The sequence below is a fragment of the Oncorhynchus keta genome, chromosome 19 (genome assembly GCF_023373465.1).
Source record: "Oncorhynchus keta strain PuntledgeMale-10-30-2019 chromosome 19, Oket_V2, whole genome shotgun sequence".
Lineage (NCBI taxonomy): Eukaryota > Metazoa > Chordata > Actinopteri > Salmoniformes > Salmonidae > Oncorhynchus > Oncorhynchus keta.
Genome location: NC_068439.1, coordinates 68,343,335 through 68,365,824, shown reverse-complemented (window position 1 = coordinate 68,365,824; position 22,490 = coordinate 68,343,335). Strand labels below are relative to the sequence as shown.

The window sequence follows — 22,490 nt, the reverse complement described above, 5'->3', positions numbered from 1 at the left end:
TCAACAGAAATAGACCCTTGTCTTTTTGCATATCCCAACTCCCCCTTCGGAGAGTGGGGTCACGGCCAGGGTCTGCCATCATCAACGGTGACCCTGGAGCAATTAGGGTTAAGACCTTGCTCAAGGGCAGATTTTTCACCTTGACGCCTTGGGGATTGGAACTAGCTACCTTTTGGTTAATGGCCCAGCGCTCTAACCCTCTAGGCTACCTGCCACCAATACTACTGTACCTGTGGGATCATCGGGAGAGAAGCTATAGCCTCTGCTGCTGGTCTTATCAGGCGGCATCATCCTCACACTGGGACTGGAGGACCTGCTGCTGTTCCGGCTCCCCTATAACAGGCCAACAACACTGTCAATCACTCATACAGCCAATCGTAGAAGATCAGAGGTGGAAACACATGTCCACAAAATGTCCCTAGAAATAATAATTTATGCCATTTGGTAGACGCTTTTATCCAAAGCAACTTACAGTCGTGCATACATTTTACGAGTGGGTGGCCTTGGGAATTGAACCCTCAATCCTGGCATTACAAGCGTCATGGTTTATCAACTGAGCCATACAGGACCGCTATTGCTTTTGTCCACTGAACACAAAACACCAGAACCTCAAGCAAAGTCAACAATTATTATAGCTGTCATCCCATGGCTTCAGACGGCAACAAAATCCCACATGGGAATCCTGAGCCTCTTTCAGTGGAAAGAAACAACGTATAGTTTGTCAAGTAAAGTGTGAAAAACAAAGTCTTAAGTCTGTCTGGGGTTATGTACACTCTCCCGAAAGAGAGAAACATGTAAGAAAAGCAGAGGAAAACACTCCGTCCAACTACTGGGAACTCACGAGTTGATCTCCACAGATAACTTTGTGCAAAAAGGTATCAGACAAGAACAATACAAATATAAATCAATACAAGTGCAGAGTCTACTTAATCTTTAAACTAAACAGGAATTTTGCTACTGCAAAAGAATGTTCTTTCTACACCTGGAACATATTAGCTTATTATTAGCTTATTAACACTTAGCTTTTCCGCCATTGGACACCATGTTTGAGCGAGCATGCATCAAATCCTCCGAGGAAGCAAAACACGACCAGTTAAAATGCAATGCAATTCAGAGAGAAAAAAGATACGATACCACCAAAAAGCTTTTGAGAAAGCTTTCATAACATGCATTTCCCCCTCTGTGGAAGGCTTATGTACGGTGTTACACTAGTCAATCCAGGCCTTGTAGAGCACCTGACCTGGCTGTCCTAGTGTAGAGCACCTGACCTGGCTGTCCTCCTAGTGTAGAGCACCTGACCTGGCTGTCCTAGTGTAGAGCACCTGACCTGGCTGTCCTCCTAGTGTAGAGCACCTGACCTGGCTGTCCTCCTAGTGTAGAGCACCTGACCTGGCTGTCCTCCTAGTGTAGAGCACCTGACCTGGCTGTCCCAGTGTAGAGCACCTGTCCTGGCTGTCCCAGTGTAGAGCACCTGACCTGGCTGTCCCAGTGTAGAGCACCTGACCTGGCTGTCCTAGTGTAGAGCACCTGACCTGGCTGTCCTCCTAGTGTAGAGCACCTGACCTGGCTGTCCTCCTAGTGTAGAGCACCTGACCTGGCTGTCCTCCTAGTGTAGAGCACCTGACCTGGCTGTCCTCCTAGTGTAGAGCACCTGACCTGGCTGTCCTCCTAGTGTAGAGCACCTGACCTGGCTGTCCTCCTAGTGTAGAGCACCTGACCTGGCTGTCCTCCTAGTGTAGAGCACCTGACCTGGCTGTCCTCCTAGTGTAGAGCACCTGACCTGGCTGTCCTCCTAGTGTAGAGCACCTGACCTGGCTGTCCTCCTAGTGTAGAGCACCTGACCTGGCTGTCCTCCTAGTGTAGAGCACCTGACCTGGCTGTCCTCCTAGTGTAGAGCACCTGACCTGGCTGTCCTCCTAGTGTAGAGCACCTGACCTGGCTGTCCTCCTAGTGTAGAGCACCTGACCTGGCTGTCCTCCTAGTGTAGAGCACCTGACCTGGCTGTCCTCCTAGTGTAGAGCACCTGACCTGGCTGCTAGTGTAGAGCACCTGACCTGGCTGTCCTCCTAGTGTAGAGCACCTGACCTGGCTGCACCTGACCTGGCTGTCCTAGTGTAGAGCACCTGACCTGGCTGTCCTAGAGCACCTGACCTGGCTGTCCTAGAGCACCTGACCTGGCTGTCCCAGTGTAGAGCACCTGACCTGGCTGTCCTAGTGTAGAGCACCTGACCTGGCTGTCCAGTGTAGAGCACCTGAGTGTAGAGCACCTGACCTGGCTGTCCCAGTGTAGAGCACCTGACCTGGCTGTCCTAGTGTAGAGCACCTGACCTGGCTGTCTCTCCTAGTGTAGAGCACCTGACCTGGCTGTCCTAGTGTGCACCTGACCTGGCTGTCCTAGTGTAGAGCACCTGACCTGGGCTAGAGCATTTTACCTGGCCGTCCTACTGTAGAGCATTTTACCTGGCCGTCCTACTGTAGAGCATTTTACCTGGCCGTCCTACTGTAGAGCATCTTACCTGGCTGTCCTACTGTAGAGCACCTGACCTGGCTGTCCTAGTGTAGAGCACCTGACCTGGCTGTCCTAGTGTAGAGCACCTGACCTGGCCGTCCTAGTGTAGAGCACCTGACCTGGCCGTCCTAGTGTAGAGCATTTTACCTGGCCGTCCTACTGTAGAGCATTTTACCTGGCCGTCCTACTGTAGAGCATTTTACCTGGCCGTCCTACTGTAGAGCATTTTACCTGGCCGTCCTACTGTAGAGCATTTTACCTGGCCGTCCTACTGTAGAGCATCTTACCTGGCCGTCCTACTGTAGAGCATCTTACCTGGCCGTCCTACTGTAGAGCATCTTACCTGGCCGTCCTACTGTAGAGCATCTTACCTGGCTGTCCTACTGTAGAGCATCTTACCTGGCTGTCCTACTGTAGAGCATCTTACCTGGCCGTCCTACTGTAGAGCATCTTACCTGGCTGTCCTACTGTAGAGCATCTTACCTGGCTGTCCTACTGTAGAGCATCTTACCTGGCTGGACTCTGTGCCGACCCCAGGGAGGTCCTGTACAGATCTCCGTCTCTGCGCCTCACAGGTGGCTGTGGACAGGATAGAGAGATAGAGGAACCGTTAAAACCTGGACACAGTTCCAGGGGGACTTGTCTGTCTGAGGTCTGTGAAAAGTGGGGTATCCAAACCACAGAGCCACACAGAGACAGGACATTTGCACAGATTTAACCCCCGACTCCTTGGCCAGTCACATGTGCTCTGGTATGACCATAGCGTAGTAGTCATCCCCCTCAACCCCCACACTAACACGGCACAACACACACACCTACCACATGAATAGCTAGGCCTCACTGTGTCACGTTTGTGCAGATCTGCTTTTTTTTGTGGGGGTGGGGGGGGCTGTGAGTAAGGGATGCTGGTGATGGGAAACTAGGGTATTTTAGGGTTCATAGCACGTCTTGTCTGAGGCCCAGCAAAGGTCAACGGGCAGGGTGTCCTGTGCTGAATAGCACAATCAGGTCTGGTCTGGCCCTGATCTGCACCCTGCCTCCACTCATTCATCCCCAGCCAAGGTAAACCTGAGGTTGGCTCTGACCTGCCTCCACAACTTCATCCCCAGCCAAGGTAAACCTGAGGTTGGCTCTGACCTGCCTCCACTCCTTCATCCCCAGCCAAGGTAAACCTGAGGTTGGCTCTGACCTGCCTCCACTCCTTCATCCCCAGCCAAGGTAAACCTGAGGTTGGCTCTGACCTGCCTCCACTCCTTCATCCCCAGCCAAGATAAACCTGAGGTTGGCTCTGACCTGCCTCCACTCCTTCATCCCCAGCCAAGGTAAACCTGAGGTTGGCTCTGACCTGCCTCACTCCTTCATCCCCAGCCAAGGTAAACCTGAGGTTGGCTCTGACCTGCCTCCACTCCTTCATCCCCAGCCAAGGTAAACCTGAGGTTGGCTCTGACCTGCCTCCACTCCTTCATCCCCAGCCAAGGTAAACCTGAGGTTGGCTCTGACCTGCCTCTACTCCTTCATCCCCAGCCAAGGTAAACCTGAGGTTGGCTCTGACCTGCCTCCACTCCTTCATCCCCAGCCAAGGTAAACCTGAGGTTGGCTCTGACCTGCCTCCACTCCTTCATCCCCAGCCAAGGTAAACCTGAGGTTGGCTCTGACCTGCCTCCACTCCTTCATCCCCAGCCAAGGTAAACCTGAGGTTGGCTCTGACCTGGCTCCACTCCTTCATCCCCAGCCAAGGTAAACCTGAGGTTGGCTCTGACCTGCCTCCACTCCTTCATCCCCAGCCAAGGTAAACCTGAGGTTGGCTCTGACCTGCCTCCACTCCTTCATCCCCAGCCAAGGTAAACCTGAGGTTGGCTCTGACCTGCCTCCACTCCTTCATCCCCAGCCAAGGTAAACCTGAGGTTGGCTCTGACCTGCCTCCACTCCTTCATCCCCAGCCAAGGTAAACCTGAGGTTGGCTCTGACCTGCCTCACTCCTTCATCCCCAGCCAAGGTAAACCTGAGGTTGGCTCTGACCTGCCTCCACTCCTTCATCCCCAGCCAAGGTAAACCTGAGGTTGGCTCTGACCTGCCTCCACTCCTTCATCAGCAGCCAAGGTAAACCTGAGGTTGGCTCTGACCTGCCTCCACTCCTTCATCCCCAGCCAAGGTAAACCTGAGGTTGGCTCTGACCTGCCTCCACTCCTTCATCCCCAGCCAAGGTAAACCTGAGGTTGGCTCTGACCTGCCTCCACTCCTTCATCCCCAGCCAAGGTAAACCTGAGGTTGGCTCTGACCTGCCTCCACTCCTTCATCCCCAGCCAAGGTAAACCTGAGGTTGGCTCTGACCTGCCTCTACTCCTTCATCCCCAGCCAAGGTAAACCTGAGGTTGGCTCTGACCTGCCTCCACTAAACCTGAGGTTGGCCTTCATCCCCAGCCAAGGTAAACCTGAGGTTGGCTCTGACCTGCCTCCACTCCTTCATCCCCAGCCAAGGTAAACCTGAGGTTGGCTCTGACCTGCCTCCACTCCTTCATCCCCAGCCAAGGTAAACCTGAGGTTGGCTCTGACCTGCCTCCACTCCTTCATCCCCAGCCAAGGTAAACCTGAGGTTGGCTCTGACCTGCCTCCACTCCTTCATCCCCAGCCAAGGTAAACCTGAGGTTGGCTCTGACCTGCCTCCACTCCTTCATCCCCAGCCAAGGTAAACCTGAGGTTGGCTCTGACCTGCCTCCACTCCTTCATCCCCAGCCAAGGTAAACCTGAGGTTGGCTCTGACCTGCCTCCACTCCTTCATCCCCCTCCAAGGTAAACCTGAGGTTGGCTCTGACCTGCCTCCACTCCTTCATCCCCAGCCAAGGTAAACCTGAGGTTGGCTCTGACCTGCCTCCACTCCTTCATCCCCAGCCAAGGTAAACCTGAGGTTGGCTCTGACCTGCCTCCACTCCTTCATCCCCAGCCAAGGTAAACCTGAGGTTGGCTCTGACCTGCCTCCACTCCTTCATCCCCAGCCAAGGTAAACCTGAGGTTGGCTCTGACCTGCCTCCACTCCTTCATCCCCAGCCAAGGTAAACCTGAGGTTGGCTCTGACCTGCCTCCACTCCTTCATCCCCAGCCAAGGTAAACCTGAGGTTGGCTCTGACCTGCCTCCACTCCTTCATCCCCAGCCAAGGTAAACCTGAGGTTGGCTCTGACCTGCCTCCACTCCTTCATCCCCAGCCAAGGTAAACCTGAGGTTGGCTCTGACCTGCCTCCACTCCTTCATCCCCAGCCAAGGTAAACCTGAGGTTGGCTCTGACCTGCCTCCACTCCTTCAGCCCCAGCCAAGGTAAACCTGAGGTTGGCTCTGACCTGCCTCCACTCCTTCATCCCCAGCCAAGGTAAACCTGAGGTTGGCTCTGACCTGCCTGACATTGTCAGGATAACAGGTGAAATTATAGCCATCTGGCAGTTAGAAGTATTATTAGTTCGATCTATGCTGGAGAATTATGAACAATGTCTTCTGAGTCGGAATATTCAGCTGATGGGAATTTTCTGGCGATGGGAGCACTGGTCTTTTTTACCCTCCGCACACCCCTTGGCATCAATCCCAGACCCATACAACATTTGAACTACTGCAACAAGGGCAATATTTAAGGTGGAAACCATTAAAAAACAATTTGGGACAATTTAAGTTAAATTTCGAACTAAACAATACCCTCAACAACTGATTTTTTCTTTCTTTCTAAACTACTAAATTGTGAATGCATAACTTTTTACATGATATGGAAGAGAACATCTAAAACTACCATGACCTTCCTTATTGCACAAAACTCCAAAACAAAGACACTACACACAGGCAGGCACACACACACACACCAATACACTGAATTTTGGATTAGGACAAATGCTCATTTGTCACTGCAGTAGTTGTTGCTCTAGGCCCATACAGTGCCTTCAGAAAGTATTCATACGCATTCGACTTATCAAATTTTGTTGTGTTACAGCCTGAATTCAAAATGGAAGTTAGAAAATGTATTGAAAATTAACACACAGAAATATCTCATTTACATAAGTATTCACACCCCTGAGTCACCACATGTAAGAATCACCTTTGGCAGGGATTACAGCGGAGTCTTTCTTGGTCTCTAGTTGGATTGTACAATATTTGCACATTATTCTTTGAAAAAAAATGGTTGGTTGTTGATCATTCCATGAGTCATTTTCAAATCTTACTACTCAGGAACATTGAACGTCATCTGTGCAAGCAATTCCAGTGTATATTTGGCCTTCTGATTTAGGGTAGTGTCTTGCTGAAAGGTGAATTTGTCTCCCAGTGTCTGTTGGAAAGTAGACTGAACCAGGTTTTTCTCTAGGATTTTGCCTGTGCTTAGATCTATTCCATTTCTTTTGATCTTAAAAAAGTCTTAAGTCAATGACAAGCATACAAATAACATGATGCAACCACCACCATGCATCAAAATATGAAGAGTGGTACTCAGTGAAGTGTTATTGCTCCAAACATAACGCTTTGTGTTCAATACAGTTACTTTCTTTGCCAAATGGTTTTGCAGTTTTACTTAAGTGCCTTATTGCATACAGGATGCATGTTAGGATTATTTTGATTCTCTACAGGCTTCCTTTTCACTCTGTCATTTAGGTTAGTATTGTGATGGAACTACAATGTTGATGCATCCTCAATTCTCCCATTATCAGTCATTAAAATGGAACTGTTTTAAAGTCAGCATTGGCCTCATGGTGAAATCCCTTAGTTCAGTTAAAGGGGAGGACGGACACCACTAAGGAAGGACAACTTTACCTTTGTAGTGACTGAGTGTATTGATACACCATCCAAAGTGTAATTAACAACTTCACCATGCAGAAAAGGGGATATTCAATGTTTTTATCTTTACCCATCTACCAATAGGTGTCCTTCTCTGCGATGCATTGGAAAACCTCCCTGGTCTTTCTGGTTGAATCTGTGTTGGAAATTCAATGATAGACTGAGGAACATTACAGATGTGTGGGGTACAAGAGGTAGTCATTCAAAAATCATCGTAAACACTATTGCACACAGAGTCCATGCAACTTGTGACATTTTTACTCATTAACTTATTTACTCGTTAACTTATTTAAGCTTGCCATAACAAAAGCGTTGAATACTTAAGACATGTCAGCTTTTTCTTTTTAATAAAATTTGTAGAAATGTCTAAAAACCTAATTCCAATTTGACATTATGGGTATTGTGTGTAGGCCAGTGACATAAAACCTCAATTTAATCTATTTTAAATTCAGGCTGTAACACAACAAAATGTGGAAAAGGTCAAGAGGCTTGAATACTTTCTAAAGGCGCTGTAGATCAGAATAAGGTCCTGTCATTGTGTGATTCTTATTTTGCGTGTAAAATAATATACTTTGCTGCTGTCAAGTATGTACAATATGGCAACAGAGGTGCTTGCGAGCATAGCCATTTGAAGTCCCACCCTACTATGATAACACTGAATAGACATTTGATTTAGAATGCCAATCCAGAACTTCAAAAAACTTGAGAAATGCTTCATACTAATTAAACTACTAAATGGAGACTGGGTTGAAATGAACTGAATAAATGAGTGACATCTAGGTGTGCCACATACAGTTATAACAACCTTGTCATACCTTTAATATCCCCTTACGTCAGCCCTCTCCTTTAGTCACTGATTAATTAACTACTCCTTCAACATGTCTCTCGCAGTTCCTCCTTCCTAAATAGAAAGGCCTTTTTTTGTTTGAAATCCAGTGCTGCTGTCCCCGTTTCCTTCATCCTCATCTTGGGTGGTAATAATAGCTGTGACCCTCAATGTGAGGTAAATCAATCAAATCGACCAAGTTAATGGATGCAAAGAGAGAAAAAAAAGAAGCTTTTAACAGACGTCCTCTATGCATGAAAGACAAGGATGAGCTGAGAGAGCAAGCCAAGCCAACCGATTTACTCCCTGCATGCCTGCAGCAAAGCCAGAAGGACATCTGAGAAACAGACAGGGCCATGAGTTATGAATTTTATCACATCCATTTCACCCCCCCCCCCTTCTGATGGCATGATGATAAAAATAACCTGATGACGTGCCCCTTAATCAACAGCCTATTCTATTGTTTTTGCACATCAGGCTAACACGTTTGGATCCATCCATGAATCTGGATTAGATATGTTGATTAAAAGATAGATCTGTGTGAATCGAAACAGCTTGATCAGCATCTTGTGCCTGGAGGGTTAAACACAGATAAGAACGCCACTATGTGTAACCCATGTCCCTCTTAACGTCTAACAAAACCACAAAAGACAGAGGAAAAAGAGATCTGCGTGTGTTACTCCAGGTTTATCATCATCCATAGCCTCAATACTGATTTGTATTGAGTCATCACTGGTGGTAATATCCCCTTACTAAATAATATCCCCTTACTTCAATTCAATTGTAAAGTGTCAAGGCAGAATATAAGAACTGCATGCCAAATGGCACCCTATTCCATATTTAGTACTCTACTTTTGACCAGGGCCCACAGGGACTCTATAGGGAATAGGGTGACATTTGAGACGCATTGACTACAAGCGCCCCTGTAGCCTGTGAGACCTGGAGTAACAGACACTAAAGGCCCAGCAGTGTCAGAGCAACCCACTGATTCAGTTCAGCCAAGCCAGCTATACCCAGGGTACCAAGTAGCCTGGTAGTCCGCACTGGTACCTGTGACGACGATCTTGGGAACGTCCAGAATGGTGCCAAATGACGCCGTTTTACGGTGGCCTCGTTTATACTGGGGACGTGCTGCAACAAATACACACACATAGCTGGCGTACACATGCAGACAAAGAGAGGGCCCAGAGCTGGAGCATACATGTCAGACGCTGCTCTCTCCTCTGGACTGTATTGACATGCAGAGCACATACATGCACAATGCACGGGCAACATGCATCCTGTCCTAAGGTTGGTTGGTTAGTTTCACAACACAGTGCTAGCGATGCTGCATAGGAAGTCTTAGCACAGACATGACAGGCAACTGTTTGACTGTACCAATAGAATATGTATGATAATTGGAATAAAATAAATTGATCAAACCATATTGATGGCACCGAATACTGTAATATATAGTAACCATTGAGGAGCGCTGAGGATAAACAGATGATAAAGCTAAATATATTACATTTTAAACTAATATTCATATGATATACCATGTACAGCATCAACAATGTGAAATAATTCTATACAATAAGACAGACAACTGAAGATATTTCACAGAAAACAGTCTCACATTAAGCTGAAAAGAAAGTGTGGGGAAAAACCCTGACAAATAGAGACTAAGGCTAATTGTAGCTTACTCATGCCTTGGAAGCTTAATTTTGACAAGGCAGATGATGAATGATGAAAGGCATTCTCTCTGGCTGTGTTTAGACAGGCAACCCAATTCTGATATTTTTGTTCCAGTAATTGGTCTTTGGAACAATCAGATCAGCTCTGAAAAAGATCCGATGTGATTGGTCAAAAGACCAATTAGTGGAAGAAAGATCAGAATTGGGCTGCCTGTCTATAAAGCTCAGCCTGAGCCTTAGATCTGTGTGAAGGAGGGGAGATGACTGGCACCAGTGCTGAGGGGCATATGGAGGAGCTTACATGAGGAATCACCTCAGAGATGAAAGCAGATGAAATGCATCTTGACAGACAGGGAAACATGATTTACATTGAAGTCATTTTAGCAGACACTCTTATCCAAAGCAACTTAACAGTACCAGTCAAAAGTTTGGACACACCTACTCATTCCAGGGTTTGTCTTTATTTGTACTATTTTCTACATTGTAGAATAATAGTGAAGACATCAAAACTATGAAATAACACACATGGAATCATGTCGTAACCAAAAAAAAAAGTTTAACAAATGAAAATATATTTTAGATTCTTCAAAGTAGTAGTGGTGGGAAAAGTACCCCACTATCATACTTGAGTAAAAGTAAAGATACCCTAATAGAAAATTACTCAAGTAAAAGTGGCCCAGTAAAATTCTACTTGAGTAAAAGTATAAAAGTATTTGGTTTAAAATATACTTAAGTATCAAAAGTAAAAAATAATTTCAAATTCCTTATATTAAGCAAACCGGAAAGCAACTCAAACATTCAGACAACTTCCAAACGAAGCATGTGCGTTTAGTGAGTCCGCCAGATCAGAGGCAGTAGGGATGACCAGGGATGTTCGGTTGATAAGTGCGTGAATTTAACTATTTTCCTGTCCTGCTAAGCATTCACATAACGAGTACTTTTGGGTGTCAAGGAAAATTTATGGAGTAAAAAGTACAATATTTTCTTAAGGAATGTAGTGAAGTAAAAGTAGTCAAATATATAAATAGTAAAGTACAGATACCCCCAAAAACAACTTAAGTAATACATGAAAAAGTATTTTTACACAAGTACTTTACACCACTGCAAAGTAGCCCCCCTTTATCCTTGATGACAGCTTTGAACTCTTGCCATTCTCTCAACCAACTTCATGAGGAATGCTTTTCCAACAGTCTTGAAGGAGTTCCCACATTTGCTGAGCACTTGGTTGGCTGCTTTTCCTCCACTTTGCAGACCAACTCAACCCAAACCATCTCAATTGGGTTGAGGTCAGGGGATTGTGGCAGCCAGGTCATCTGATGCAGCACTCCATCGCGCTCCTTCTTGGTCAAATAGCACTTACACAGCATGGAGGTGTGTTCGGTCATTGTCCTGTTGAAAAACAAATAATAGTCCCACTAAGCCCAAACCAGTTGGGATGGCGCTTCACTGCAGAATGCTGTGGTAGCCATGCTGGTTAAGTGTGCCTTTAATTCTAAATAAATCAGACAGTGTCACCAGCAAAGCACCCCCACACCACCTCCTCATCCGTTCACCTATTCTGCGTCTCACAAAGACAAGGTGGTTGGAACCGAAAATCTAAAATTTGGACTCATCACACCAAAGGACAGATTTCCACCGGTCTAATGTCCATTGCTCGTGTTTCTTGGCAAGTCTCTTCTTATTATTGGTGTCCTTTAGTAGTGGTTTCTTTGCAGAAATTTGATCATGAAGGCCTGATTCACACAGTCTCCTCTGAAAAGTTGATGTTAACATGTGTCTGCTACTTGAACTCTGTGAATCATTTATTTGTGGTGCAATCTGACATGTTCCGCAGCAGAGGCAACTCTGCGTCTTCCTTTCCTGTGGTGGTCCTCATGAGAGCCAGTGTCATCATAGCACTTGGTTTTTGTGACTGCACTTGAAGAAACGTTCAAAGTCCTTGAAATGTTCCAGATTGACTGACCTTCATGTCTTATAGTAATGATGGACTGTCATTTCTCTTTGCTTATTTGAGCTTTTCTTGCCATAATATGGACTTGGTCTTTTACTAAATAGGGATATCTTATGTACCCACCCTACCTTGTCACAACACAAATGCACATTAAGGAAAGAAATTCAACAAATTAACTTTTAACAAGGTAAACCTGTTCATTGAAACACATGTGACTACCTCATGAAGCTGGTTGAGAGAATGCCAAGAGTGTGCAAAGCTGTCATACAGGCAAAGGGTGGCTACTTTGAAGAATTGCAAATATAAAATCTATTTGGATTTGTTTAACACTTTTGTGGTTACCACATGATTCCATATGTGTTATATCATAGTTTTGATTTTCTCTCACTTAGTCGGCTCAGGGCTTCGAACCAGTAACCTTTTGGTTGGGCCTTTTGGTTACTGGCCCAACGCTCTTAACCGCTAGGCTACCTGCCAACCTGATAGTAGCTTTAATGGCATAGGATGCCATCGCTCTCTCGTACTGAAATAAAGCTGACTTCATTAGCTGACGTAACATTACTGTAAGTATGAACTGTATGCTTCTCTTCTAGAAGTGTGTCATGTGCCAAATATGTAGTCCTACACTAGTATACTCCATTTTGGGGTGTGTGAAGGGTGTCGATTCTGACGTTACCTGTGGGAGCGAAAGGCACCCTGTGCTCCAGCTCTGACAGGTCTGCACTCATTCTTTTGCTCTCTGAGGGCAGCAGACTGTGTGTTCTCTCCGACAGGCTCTCAACACTGCTCCCTCTGGACAGAGGCAGGCTCCACAACGGGTCTACCTGAGAGCACAGACAAAACAGATACTGTTGGCCTACAATACATTTCACTACTTATTCAGTGTGGTCAAAAAGTCCCAATAACATTTTGTGCACTGATGATTACGTCAAAATGACCGTGATTACTGTCATATGATGCTTGTTTAAATCATTTTGTTCATATCCACACAAATGTAGCTAATTGTATTAATGTGTCTACCTTCTCTCACCTAGACACCTGACAAAGTAAATTGTTCAGATTTAATGGTTGTGATAGACATGGCAAGCCAAGTACCAGTACAGGTTGCTGCGTTACCTTTGGCCTGAACTGATGTGCAAACTGAGGTGTGATCTTGATGGTGTCGTTGCTCCCTGGAGAGTCCCCATGCTCCATGTTTGTGTCACTCTTATTGCTGTTGCAAGTGTAATCCACATAGGAACCTGTAATACCCAATAGAGAGGTGGTGAGACATGAGATATTTCCACATTACGTCCATGATGTTTTATGTACATGAAACTAACACAGATAATAAAAGCTTCCACTATTTCAACGATATAGATGTAGCTACCTGTACTGGTGGCTGAGCTACTCTGTCCTTCATCTGAAGACTGGTACGGATATTGCAAGGGTTCATCAGATCCTGGGAAGCACTGGAAAAGAGAGGTTGACAGAAAACGTAACAGCGATATTCCCAACACTGACCATCTGACCAGGCAAGCAGTCGGAGAACAGGACACCATGGTTAAGAGTCCTCCTTACATCCAGAATCGGTGTCGGCATGGAATTCAAAAGAACACTGGAATGGACACTGTGGAGATCACTTGTCTGCAAGGCGGCTATCTTGGTAAGGCATTCAATTTCATTTAATGCATCTCTATAAGTATGAGTGTAGGAGGGCCTTACTCGCATAAGATGGGTCATGATCTTGACTATCTCCTCCATGGAGGGTCTCTGAGAGGGGTCTTTAGACCAGCAGCGGGTCATCAGGCTCTCAATGGTTTTGGGTAGGCTCTTGATGAGCGGTGGCCGGGTGCCTGGACATTATCAATATAAACAGAGAGATAAGACGCACTACGTCAACATTTATCACTATGAATACAAACACCCAAACACAATCAAATGTAGAGGTCAAAGGTTATACAAATGCAATCTTTTAAAAATGTAATCAAGTTCCAGAAAGTTAATTTCAGTACAAGTAAACAATTCCAATCTAATGCAAATGAAAGCCCCTGCTGTGGTGGCACCGCTAATTTGTTGGAATGACAGACGCAGTAGTGTCGTGTCCCCAGGTGTGCTCCTGTTCTCAGACAGTCCGTGTTCCGTTAGCATTCTGCTCCATCACTCTACTGTGCGACGGAGGGAACAGCAGGGAGCGCTATACAGGTGAGTCTGTCTTTTTAATTGCGCTTCCCCGTCAGCCTCGTAACTCATTTAATCTCACAGCAGGTCTCACTGGGCAGCCGGTTCTGAGACGCCAGGGTGATTGACATGTCAGCAGAGATTAACTCATTCAGCTCCCCTACCTACTTCCTCTTAGACTCACCGTTATGCACAGCCCACATGATGCGGAAGGCCGGCCCTCCAATCTCATCAAAGGGCTTCCTGCGTGTGATCACCTCCCAGAGAATGATGCCCCAGCTGAACACGTCACACTTCTCGCTGTAATTGCTGCCTGAAAGCACATATGAGAGAAACAGCTCCACTCAGGGCCTTTCAGATTGCTCTGATTGGCTGATGAAAAGTAAGTCTTAAAAAAGCACGGTTAATATGTGTGAGGAGTGTTGGGGAGAAGGGGGATGTGCTTGGGAAAGCACAGGAGCATCCATCTGGTCTGCGCACCTTAAGAACATGTGTGATGAAAATAAGGAGGCAATTTTAGTTCAGGGCCACTCCTGAGATGCTTAATTACTGCGGCTATGTTGTGGAATTAAACTACTCTTCACACAGACGTTTGGGTTGTGTCCCAAATGGCACCCTATTCCCTATTTAGCGGACTTCTTTTGACCAGGGCCCATAATGCACAATATATTTTTTTTCTCACCTTTATTTACATGTGGAATAGGGTGTCATTTGGAACTCAGATTTAAAGTTGCTTTGCTGGCAAGGCCTTTTGTAATAACATTTCTCCCCGTGATGCAAATTAGCTTTAGGGAGGTCATTCTGAGGGCAAATGTCAGCTGTTTAAATTGCATGGAAATCATGTTACTCCCTTAAACAAGATAATTAAGTCGCTCTGGATAAGAGCGTCTGCTAAATTACTTAAATGTAAATGTAAATACTATTACCTTTGCGTTTCCTCCTGACCCCCTTGACAAGAGCCTGCCTCAATGTGTTTTGTAAAACAAAGTACATTAGGCCAGGGATTCCCAAACTCAGTTCTGGGGCCCCTCCTGGGTGCATGTATAGTTGTTTTGCGCCTAGCACTTCACAGCTGATTCAAATAATCAAAGCTTGATGATGAGTTGGTTATTTGAATAGTACTAGGGCAAAAAACTAAATGTGAACCCAGGCCCCCCAGGACCGAGTTTGGGAATCCTGCATTAAACTACCGGCTTCTCAGCCTAGACTAAAATGCTACATTCTCTTTGGGATGAAACCGAAACCGGCTCTGCAATATGCTGCATCTTTCCCTCAATTCAACTTCTAAATGTCTGTGTGTACAACCACAATAATAAATAATAAATACCACCCAAGATATGAATGAATGGAAATTAACAGAATGCTAACAAGTGTTAGATTAATCCGGCTTTGAGAAATGGTGGCGTCTACGTGTTTGGGGTGACTTCCAGTGATCAAGTAAGTGATAAAGCCAAAGTGGCACACCATTACAATTAACGATCACTTCCATAAGCCCTACTGTATAAACACTGCTCTCAACAGTAGCATCACATAACCAAACACTGACAATCAATGCACTCTAGATAAACACATTTATGAAAGGCTACACTTGTTTAGATAGCCTTGTTCTTAAAGAGTCAGTCCAATTTGCGCTTTCTAAGACAGATGGGACAGGCATCCCTTGGCGTGTTCCAAACATTTGCCATGCTGTTCATACATGCCTTCAAACACCTCTGGGGCCATCCAAGCAGCACTTCCTTTGTTGTTGGTCATGTGGGTCTGAATGTCACACGCTGTCCCAAAGTCACATATCTTCAGCACGGTGCCACCGGCAACCAGGAGCAGGCTGAAACAAACAAGTAAACAAAAGATCCACTCAAATGAGTCACCTGTGAGACAACGTAAGGGTAACTAAAGGCTACTGAGGTCTAAATGGGTTACGAACACATAATAAATCCACTTTAGCTTCAACGCAAACATTTCTAATCATTAAAAAAAACATGAAAAAAAGGGAATACAGCTAGTCAGATTATTTTTATGGATACAAAAGGAAAGTCCGATCCCTTACAGCAAATAACTTTACAACCACACAGTCTGGCAACACCCGCTGTGTCACACAAAGAGCGTGAAGGTTAGGTTCCAGTCTTTTCCGTCAGAGCCAAATATATAACCTCTGGAGCCGATACAGCTACTCTAAGCATTTCAGTCAGGGGCACACTATGAAAACACTAAGGCCTTACTACTGAAGCCAGATTGAACAGAAATGGAACAAAAACATAAAGCAAAATACTTTTACATGTAGACGACTGGAACTCGTCCGTTGACTATTCTCATTAAATATATATAATAAAACTATGCTATTTTGGTTAATAAAGAGGCACAAATATTCTGATGCTATTGCATAATATAATATATCACACACATCTATTAAATTACACCTTGAGTGGGGGAGCAAGGCACTTTATTGGCAGTGAAACAAGAGAGAGGGGGAGGTGGTGAGGAGGAGCATACTTGGGTGGCTTGAGGTCCCTGTGAATGAGAGCCTTTGGTTTCATGCCATGGAGATAGGCGACCCCTTGGGAACACTGAAAACACCAGCTCATGGCATGGGAAGCAGTGTAATAGGGGAGGGGTTCAGCACCATGCAGCACTGTGGACAGAGAACACAGTCACTACCACAGACACCTCGAAATAAACACAAAACACACCTGCATGCACATACGCACACTTCCATAGCCATAAAAGTCCACAAGTGCAAACACACTTTCACCAATTTTTACTATCCTTGTGGGAACATAAAATGAATTGCCATTCAAAATGATATTTTCTATAACTCTAACCACTAAGCTTAAAATAGCCTTTGTCCTTGTGGGGACCTGGGAAATGTCCTCACCAGGGAGAACTTTCCTTGTTTACTACTAATATGCGCGTGCACACACACACACACACACACACACACACACACACACACACACACACACAATACCTTCAAAGTTATAGTTTCAAGCATTCAACAAAGTTGTGACGACCACAACTAAGAACACCAACTTTAAATAACTTTGACAGAGATTCAGAGGTAGAAAAGTATACAAGGGGGTAAAGTGCGTGTACAGGTAAGAGTCAGACCTGGGTTCAAATACTATTTTGAATACCTCAATTAATTTCACATACATTCAAAGTAAGTATTATGATTTTATTTATTAAAGACAAGTAGTTTAATATTTTAATGTATATATTTGAAAATAGTCAAAAACACTGCCTCAAACACTCCAATGCATTTAACCGATGTACTTTAAAAAAGTATTTTAAAATACCACACTCAAATACACATGTATTTGAACCCCTTTCTGGTAACGGATCCATGAACACTTCCTAACTCTGCAATACTACATAACAGGTCATTGTGAAAGTACTGACCAATCTAAGGAATCATCTCAATAGTAATAACCCTTTACACTCATGGGAATTGGCCTATATGGATGAGGCAAAATTTAAATGGAACAGTTAGGAGATAACAGAGAAATTATTAGACCAAAAGGTGAAGACAACAGTTAACATCACACAAGACTGAATCAAAACATTGCACTGTTGATGTGTGTGCATTTTACATTTACAAATACTCTGGATACATTCCAAAAACAGTCACATTATAACATGGCAATCTGGGTCTGGTGGGCATGATTTGAAAGCTTGTTCTATTGCCAACATGCCTAGCTAAATTATAAAATACGATCTTACAGTGGTAGGCTTTCACAGGGCAATTCAGAGAAACAGATCATAGAAATGAGTCATGAGTACATTCAGGTGTGTGCGCCTTGGCAAATTTTCTTCACAATAAACAAATAGGGTCTCATTCTGTTCAGAACAACCCAGGATATGACAACACGTCGTCTGTAACTGTACATCAAACATAGTGATCCTGAATGTTGACACTGTATATGACATGATTTATGATGTGCACATTTGGAATCAAGGGTGTTTGACATCAAAACGGTATTTATTATAATCCTCAACATCACATCTTTCAAATTACATCAAGTCATCTTAATTTACAGAATTTCCCTCACTAAGACAACAAGAAAATTGCCCAAATACCAGGAGGGATGGGGGCAACTTGTTGTCGTGAGCTGTGCTCAAGTTCAGAACGGCTGTCAGTCAAAACCCATATAACACTGAAGCGCAGAGCCTGAGCTCTGATGTAACTTATAGCATGTCACTGTACAGCCACTACATTCCAATTTAGGTGCTTATTAGCGCCCAAATCTGCAATTTTTTACACGTATAAGGGTACGAGTGTAAAGGGTTAATAAGAGCATAGTTTGCATTTGGGTATTGGAGTAATTGACATTGATTGCAATATTTCCAATTGTTTGACATGGCATGTATTTACACAAATTTAAAAGCCATGTCAATGTGTGTGGTAGAGAAGTAGGTCGGCTTGGGCAGTATACCAGGGAATTTGGAAATAGCCACAGGATGGTTTCTCAATACCGTCGAAAACCATTTCTTTAAAGCTTTAAAAACATATATATATATATATATTTGTGGCTACTTGATTAAATACCTGCCGTCAATGTCACGTGTGCAATACGTTAGGAGATAAAGCAGATCGCGTTCTTCATTTCACTCGTCACATTTTTTTCATGATGAAGCTTACTGGTAGTCTCCAGTCACGTTGTTTTGTTTACAAGCACACAACAAAGAGACGGGATGCTTTAGTCACTCATTCATTGTTGTGCAGCATGCGCCAGGTGGCCTGGTTACAATATGGAACTCAAAACAAAATGTTTGCCAGCTAGATATCTTATAACTATTAAGTTAATCGTCTAAAATGTGCTAAATGCTCTGCAGTTGTGCAACTGGTTTGCTAACTTAGTCATCTAGCTAAGTGGTTAAATGTACGCTACATGCCCAAAAGTATGTGGACACCTGCTTGTCGAACATCACATTCCAAAATCATGTTCATGAATATGGAATTGGGTGCCCCCTTTGCTGCTATAACAGCCTCCACTCTTCTGGGAAGGCTTTCCACTCACTAGATGTTGGAACATTGCAGCGGGGACTTGCTTCCATTCAGCCACAAGAGCATTATTGAGGTCGAGCACTGTTGGGTGATTAGGCCTGGCCTCGCAGTCGGCATTCCAATTCATCCCAAAGGTGTTTGATGGGGTTGAGGTCAGGGCTTTGTGCAGGCCTGTCAAGTTCTTCCACACAGATCTTGACCAGTTCTGTATGGATCTCGCTTTGTGCACGGGGGCATTGTCATGCCTCCACCAAACTTTACAGTTGGCACTATGCATTGGAGCAGGTAGCGCTACGCTCTTCAGCATTTGGCCGTCCCATTCTGTGAGCTTATGTGGCCTATCACTTCATGGCTGAGCCGTTGTTGCCATTATACATTTCCACTTCACAATAACAGCACTTACAGTTGACCGGGGCAGCTCTAGCTGTGCAGAAATTTGACAAACTGACTTGTTGGAAAGATGGCATCCTATGACAAAGCCACATTGAAAGTCACGGAGCTCTTCAGTATGGGCCATTCTACTGCCAATGTTTCTCTACGGAGATTGCATGGCTGTGTGCTCAATTTTATACATCTCTGCGCAACCGCTGTGGCTGAAATAGCCGAATCTACTAATTTGGGGGTGTCCACATACTTTTGTATATATAGTGTACTTATTAGCATTGCTAATCTTCAGATTACAGACTCAGTGGGGTTTGAATATAGCGCCCCTTGTGTTCATATCCTAGGATGGCACAAGGTCAGTATGAAGGTACGAGCCTAGTAGTAGGCTTGCCTACATCATCGTCCAGGGACTCACCATTGTACAGAGACCCCCCTTCAGCATATTCCATCACCAGGCAGACCTAGATCGGAAAATTTGTGCCGTCAAAAATGAAAAAAATATCTAGTTATTAGGGTATACAGTATCCCACGATGTTCTGGTCATTTGTCGACCTTGATTTTATTGTAGAAACACCAATAGCAGTAACAACCCACTGTTCCAAGGTATTTACAACAACTGGCAAAAACCATAGGCTACAACAACACACTGAAATATCAGTGTGTTAAAAAGATGACTTACCGGAATATTGCATGAGCCATACAACTTCACAATGTTGGGGTGATTCACACGCGAAAGCTGTCGCAGCTTGGGAGGGGAGAGGAGGAGGGAAGAAAATCAAGAAGGATCTCTTTGGGTTGTTTTTAAACTGACCTGCCATAACTTTACAGAATCTCTCTACTAGTATCCCAGTACAATGTGACAATACCTCAACTATGAACGCTTTCCTTTCAGATTCACTCTCTATTGTCTTGATTGCGACATCTTTGCCTTTCCATTTGGCCTTGCAGACAACACCAAATGCACCTCTCCCCACGACCTGAAAGATAACAGGTAGATGACATAAGCCAAGTGTGTTGGATGCGATGTTATTTGTCTATTATTATCATGACCCTACTAATGACACTTTCCATCTGGGTGTTTTGGGAATTAGCCAAGCTAACACCGTTGTTGTGGACAAGTTCCATTACACAATCCAGCATATCAATCAAACTCTTGTGTGCAGACAGTCAACGTCAGCTGATCTGATGGAGGGGTCTGATGTGTGGGGCCCACCTGTGGGGAACTGCAGCTCGTTATCTTGCTACAATCAAAACAAGACCTGTCAAATAGATTTGGAGCATAGCTAACTGACCATTCTCCTGAACGTCTATGGCAAAATAATTGATGAATGGCATAGCTATTAGTGAGATAGTTATGGTAATTTAATTCCCAGGCCTTTTCAAAACCATAATACACAAAACATTCCATGCATAGTTAAAAAGCTGATTTACCGGATTACTGCATGAGCCATACAACTTCACAATGTTGGGGTGATTCAAACCCAACATCACACCCCATGCTGGGGTGATTCACACCTAGCCAGCAAGCTGTTTGTTGACTAGCTAGCTTGCTCAATCCAACATAGCCAGCTGGTAGCTGGGCTAACTAGACAGCTAGTAAGGCAGTTTGCTAACGTTAGCTAAAAAGTAGATTAACAATGGTAGAGCTAGCAACCATGACAATTGCGATATCACGCACTGTGGCAACTTCTGCATCATAGGATCCCTCACGTTCCAATCAAATGTTGAAATAGCTCATTTGTTACATACCTCTTCAACTTCAATATCCACATAATCTATTTCTTCAAAGGGATATCCAGGGGGAGTTTCGATCATATCGGCGGATGGCAGAGACATTGCTAACTGGCTAACTAGTTATTCATTCGAACCAAGATGTAAAAAATAATAATATGCAAGACGCGTACACGAATAAAAATAAAAATAATCTTACATGACAACTTGCCAAGACACTGGCGTACCTAAAACGGAAATAAATCTAGTTTAAGAACTGGAACTCGCAAGCTGTGTTTACTGGCTAGCTAGCTCAGTCCAACATAGCCAACTGGTAGCTGAGCTAGTAAGGTAGTTTGCTAACGTTAGTTAAAAAGTCGATTAACAATGGCTAGTAGTAGCCACAATTTGAAAACAGCAACTTTCAATTGCCACATCAGGGACGTCAATGACGTTGGTTGACAAAAGTAGTTCAGCAAGTTAGCTAGCTGGCGAGCAAGCTATATCTGACACTTTGGGAGTCACTTGACTAGGCCGATTGCTGGCCTGATCACGCCAGCCCTTCGCCGCCGAAGACCGTGCACCACCGGTGTAGTGGCTGGAGACATGGGGTGATTGATTTCCTCAACATTTAAAACTCAAACAATCAAAGTGTCCACCGTTTTTCCCTGCGTTTTTCTAAACATCTGACTCGCGTACATAACTTTATAATTACGACTTTGCTTCCATTATAAAACGACTTTTATTTTATTCCGCAGTTGTTAGAGGCAGCAGCTCCAGAAAGGGTGTGCTCCCCTGAATTCTGCCCCACCAGCTTTGTGTCCCGAATGGCATGCAGATGCAACTTTGTAAGTAGAGACGCTATAATAAAAATGATACGAGGTTATTGTTAACCATATTATTATGTATGTATGTCCCTATAAGTAACGTTCTTAGCCTCTTAAATGTCAACAGTATACGTAGCCTATAGTGTAAAGAGTACTTAAGGTATCTATACTTTACTTTTTATATTTTTGACAACTTTTACTTCACTACACAATGTACGTTTTACTCCAAACATTTCCCTGACACCCAAAAGTAGGCTACTCGTTACATTTTAGGACAGGAAATTGGTCTAATTCACGCATTTAGCAAGAGAACATCCCTACTGCCTCTAATCTGGCGGACTCACTGAACACAAATGCTTGACCCTGGTTATCAATTAAGCAAAAAAAAAAAACAAGACAATTGTGCCTTCTGGTTTGCTTAAAGTAAAATATTTATTTTTACTTTTAATTTTGATACATTAGTATATTTTTGCAATTACATTTAACTTTAAAACTTAAGTATATTTAAAACCAAATACTTTTAGACTTTTACTTAAGTAGTATTTTACTGGGTGACTTTTACTTGAGTAATTTTCTATCTTTACTTTTACTTTACTTTTACTCAAGTATGACAATTGGGTACTTTTCCCACCATTGGTAGCCTA

The 22,490-nt window shown here is 44.2% G+C and overlaps 1 protein-coding gene across 2 annotated transcripts in view; it reads right to left on the bottom strand.

The window, feature by feature from the left end:
* The window catches only part of LOC118398757 (mitogen-activated protein kinase kinase kinase 7-like), a 33,366-nt gene extending 11,173 nt beyond the window's left edge, over window positions 1-22,193 (bottom strand). Inside the window, exons 1-14 of one of the 2 annotated variants that reach the window (XM_052471128.1) lie at window positions 21,059-22,193; window positions 20,176-20,286; window positions 19,989-20,054; window positions 19,725-19,770; window positions 16,414-16,552; window positions 15,620-15,748; window positions 14,108-14,232; window positions 13,468-13,598; window positions 13,133-13,214; window positions 12,880-13,004; window positions 12,440-12,587; window positions 9,190-9,270; window positions 3,021-3,088; window positions 270-333 (exon numbers count right to left, since the gene is read on the bottom strand). In XM_052471128.1, the coding sequence (XP_052327088.1) occupies window positions 270-333; window positions 3,021-3,088; window positions 9,190-9,270; window positions 12,440-12,587; window positions 12,880-13,004; window positions 13,133-13,214; window positions 13,468-13,598; window positions 14,108-14,232; window positions 15,620-15,748; window positions 16,414-16,552; window positions 19,725-19,770; window positions 19,989-20,054; window positions 20,176-20,286; window positions 21,059-21,145 (1,402 nt within the window). In that variant the 5' untranslated portion in view covers window positions 21,146-22,193. Of the gene's footprint in view, window positions 1-230; window positions 1,421-1,532; window positions 2,029-3,020; window positions 3,089-9,189; window positions 9,271-12,439; window positions 12,588-12,879; window positions 13,005-13,132; window positions 13,215-13,467; window positions 13,599-14,107; window positions 14,233-15,619; window positions 15,749-16,413; window positions 16,553-19,724; window positions 19,771-19,988; window positions 20,055-20,175; window positions 20,287-21,058 lie in introns of those variants that run through there. The other variant, XM_052471127.1, reaches the window with a different exon arrangement.
* Between the last annotated feature and the right edge of the window lie 297 nt (window positions 22,194-22,490).